Genomic DNA, 2,832 nt, shown 5'->3' on the forward strand with positions numbered 1-2,832 from the left:
AATGTATTAACTACAGTTTATAAACTATGAATTAACTATAAACTATTATATAAACTATAACAGTGTGCAAATGATTTGTAAGTACTTCATTAGTGTATACTTATTATAAAGTGTTACCTATGTTTTATCGGTTTACTTGCATTGAAGTACTAACTGACTTATTTATTTATTTACTAACTGTCATCAGAGAGTCATGCGAATGTGCCATTAAATTACTGAAATATTAAGTTACTAGTACTTAGTACTTCATAAATATTTTATGTCTGAGGGGTTCAGCTGACAAAAAAGTCTGGGAAGCCATGATGTAATGACATCAAACCTGGTGCACATATTTAGATGCTCCATAATTTAATCTGCAATTTGAGGAAGATTTCAAAAAAATAAAAACTTAAATTTGGGTCTGTTCCGTGCATAATTGTACTCATATGGCTTCAAAAGACTTGAAATATTGTGTACAAGATGTCTGGACTATGTTTATGTTACTTCGGAGCTTCCAGCAGCCTCACTTTCAATGTATGGAAAAGAGCAGCATGAACATTCTGCTAAATATCTTCTTTTTGCTTCCACATAAGAAAGAAATCCATCCAGACCTAGAAGTGTGAGAGGATGACCGAATTTGGGTGAACTATTCCTTTCATAATCCCCTAAACATTTTCAGCTGTGTGTGTTACTGAATTCTTTCATCCATCATAAATCATAAAGAAAACAGCTGCAAAACTGTGGTTTCTGTGCAGTACCTGTAATACTCTAGAACTGGTTGTGTCTGTCTCTCGTAGTCCTTGAGTCGCCTGGACACAGTTTCGGGACTGTCATCGTCTCTCTGGGCCAGCGGTTCTCCTGTGACATCATCGAGACCCTGTGCACAACAGGATTGATTATACAGACCACTGATTATAAGCGTAAGGTATAAGCACCACAAACACCTGATTTCACTCACACGCTAAAACTTTCAAATGTGCAATAATCATCCAATTAAAGCCACTGTATCTTAGGAATTCCTGTATTGAAAGCATCATCAATCTTCGGCAGACGCTGATAAATCCCAGAGCTAAACAGAGGTGACCTTCAGGCGCAGAGTTTAGTGTTGACATAAGCTTTGGAGCTGTATTTGAGCAACACTGACGAGCACGGTTTCACACTGGGCTAGTAGTGCTGTATTAGTTTAACACACACAACTGCTATCTTGAGGCTCATTATTTAAAATTATTGTAAAGATGACCAAACTAAAAAACCTACTTTTGCAAACTCACAGGCTTTGTGGCAGTAGACAAAAGAAAATCTTTTATAACATCTTGAATATAAACGCCTTTCCACTCATTCTTTGTTCAGTTTTACTTTCTATAAGGCTCTCTATTCTTAGTATTATATAGGCTCTATAAGGTTCTATAAGGCTCTTTGTATTATATATAAAGTACCTGAACGTTTTAAAGTAGACACATTACAATCTGTACTTGCAGATAATATTAACGAAATAAAAATCTTCATAAGTGTACTTAGAGTGTTTCTTTAAAGTGTGAAAAATGACTTTCTTCACACACTAATAATATCAAATTACAAGTTTTATTTTGATGTACATTTTAGATTATTATGTTTTAATTTTTTGTTGTTGTTGTTCTTCAAAAAAGTACATTTATTGTGATGTGTTGGCTAACACACCAAATCACATTTCAAGTACTTGATTCATAATTTAACTGTTGTCTGTTATTTGATAGTACATGTGAAGTTAATACATTTTAAACGTAGGAAATTGCAACTTGTTTAACGACATTAAAGTATATTTTAGTTTTCCATAAATGCTCGTCAGTGCATTCAGCAGTACACTTTAACCATATTTCAAAGACAATACAAGTAATTAGCATATAAAGATGTACTTAAGTTCATTTTAAGTTTGATTAACCTGCAATTAAGTGTCCGAAAACATTATATTCTTCACAAAAGAAGTTCACGCTTAAGAATATTCTTTCAAAGTATATTAATTTCATAACAAATGCTCTTTTTTAAAAGAAGCGTCCATCTTTTTCGCATTTTTTAGGCATTCTGGGTGAATTCAGTTCATTTCAGCACAAAAACCAGTAACTAATAACTAAACAATAACTACCTAAACGATCCAGTTTAACCAGGCCACGGTCAATGTTAGTCTTTTTAGTGCAAACACAGCTCCTTTATGCAAATTAGGCTAAATATATATTATGCCTTATTCACAAAACTCAACACTATTTACCTGATGCTATTAACATTGCACTATTATTACATGCAGAACACAGGTATTTTGAATTTTGTATGTTTTCTTGGAAAATGAATTTTCACAGTTTTTGCACTGAAGCGTTTTCATATGAACAGGAGTGTTCAGCTTCCTGTTTCTATTGTTTAATTATCAACCGTTTCCTGAAGTGCTGCTAAATGGGATTGTGAAGATCTCAACAGCAGCATGAGGGAATGATCTTGAATATAAAAAGATCAGCAGACTCACTGGTTTCTTAGGTGGGTTGAAGTCTATATTATAGACCCTGCCGCTGGGAAGGTGCACCCAGCGAGACGTCAGACGCTCTCGGATCGTCTGGAAAGGCACGTCCAGGTTTATAACAGAGTCCACATCGTACACGCTGTCCAGGGCCTCGGCCTGAGCCACAGTACGAGGAAACCCTGTGGGGACAGGGCGAGCACATTTAAACTGCACATTTCATCAGTAACATGGCTCAGGTGAGCGGGGTGAGAGTTACCGTCCAGTAGCCAGCTGCTCTGCTGCAGACCCCTCAGACTGGACAGGATGAGACGAGAGATGACATCATCGGGAACCAGCTGACCCTGATCGATGCACGACTTCATCAGGAG

General features: G+C 36.3%; 1 protein-coding gene across 1 annotated transcript; it reads right to left on the bottom strand.

Annotated features, from left to right (window-relative positions):
* Window positions 1-737: 737 nt before the first annotated feature.
* Window positions 738-2,826, bottom strand: LOC107580061 (GTP:AMP phosphotransferase AK3, mitochondrial-like; the record flags this gene model as incomplete). The annotated part of the gene is made up of 3 exons (XM_016265810.1): window positions 2,721-2,826; window positions 2,471-2,643; window positions 738-856 (listed from the first exon to the last, which is right to left on the bottom strand). Coding segments are annotated over exons 1-3 (398 nt in total), but the record flags the coding sequence as incomplete, so codon positions are not given.
* Window positions 2,827-2,832: the final 6 nt, after the last annotated feature.

This window comes from Sinocyclocheilus grahami, unplaced genomic scaffold (genome assembly GCF_001515645.1).
Source record: "Sinocyclocheilus grahami isolate Dianchi unplaced genomic scaffold, SAMN03320097.WGS_v1.1 scaffold23886.1, whole genome shotgun sequence".
Taxonomy (NCBI): Eukaryota; Metazoa; Chordata; class Actinopteri; order Cypriniformes; family Cyprinidae; genus Sinocyclocheilus; species Sinocyclocheilus grahami.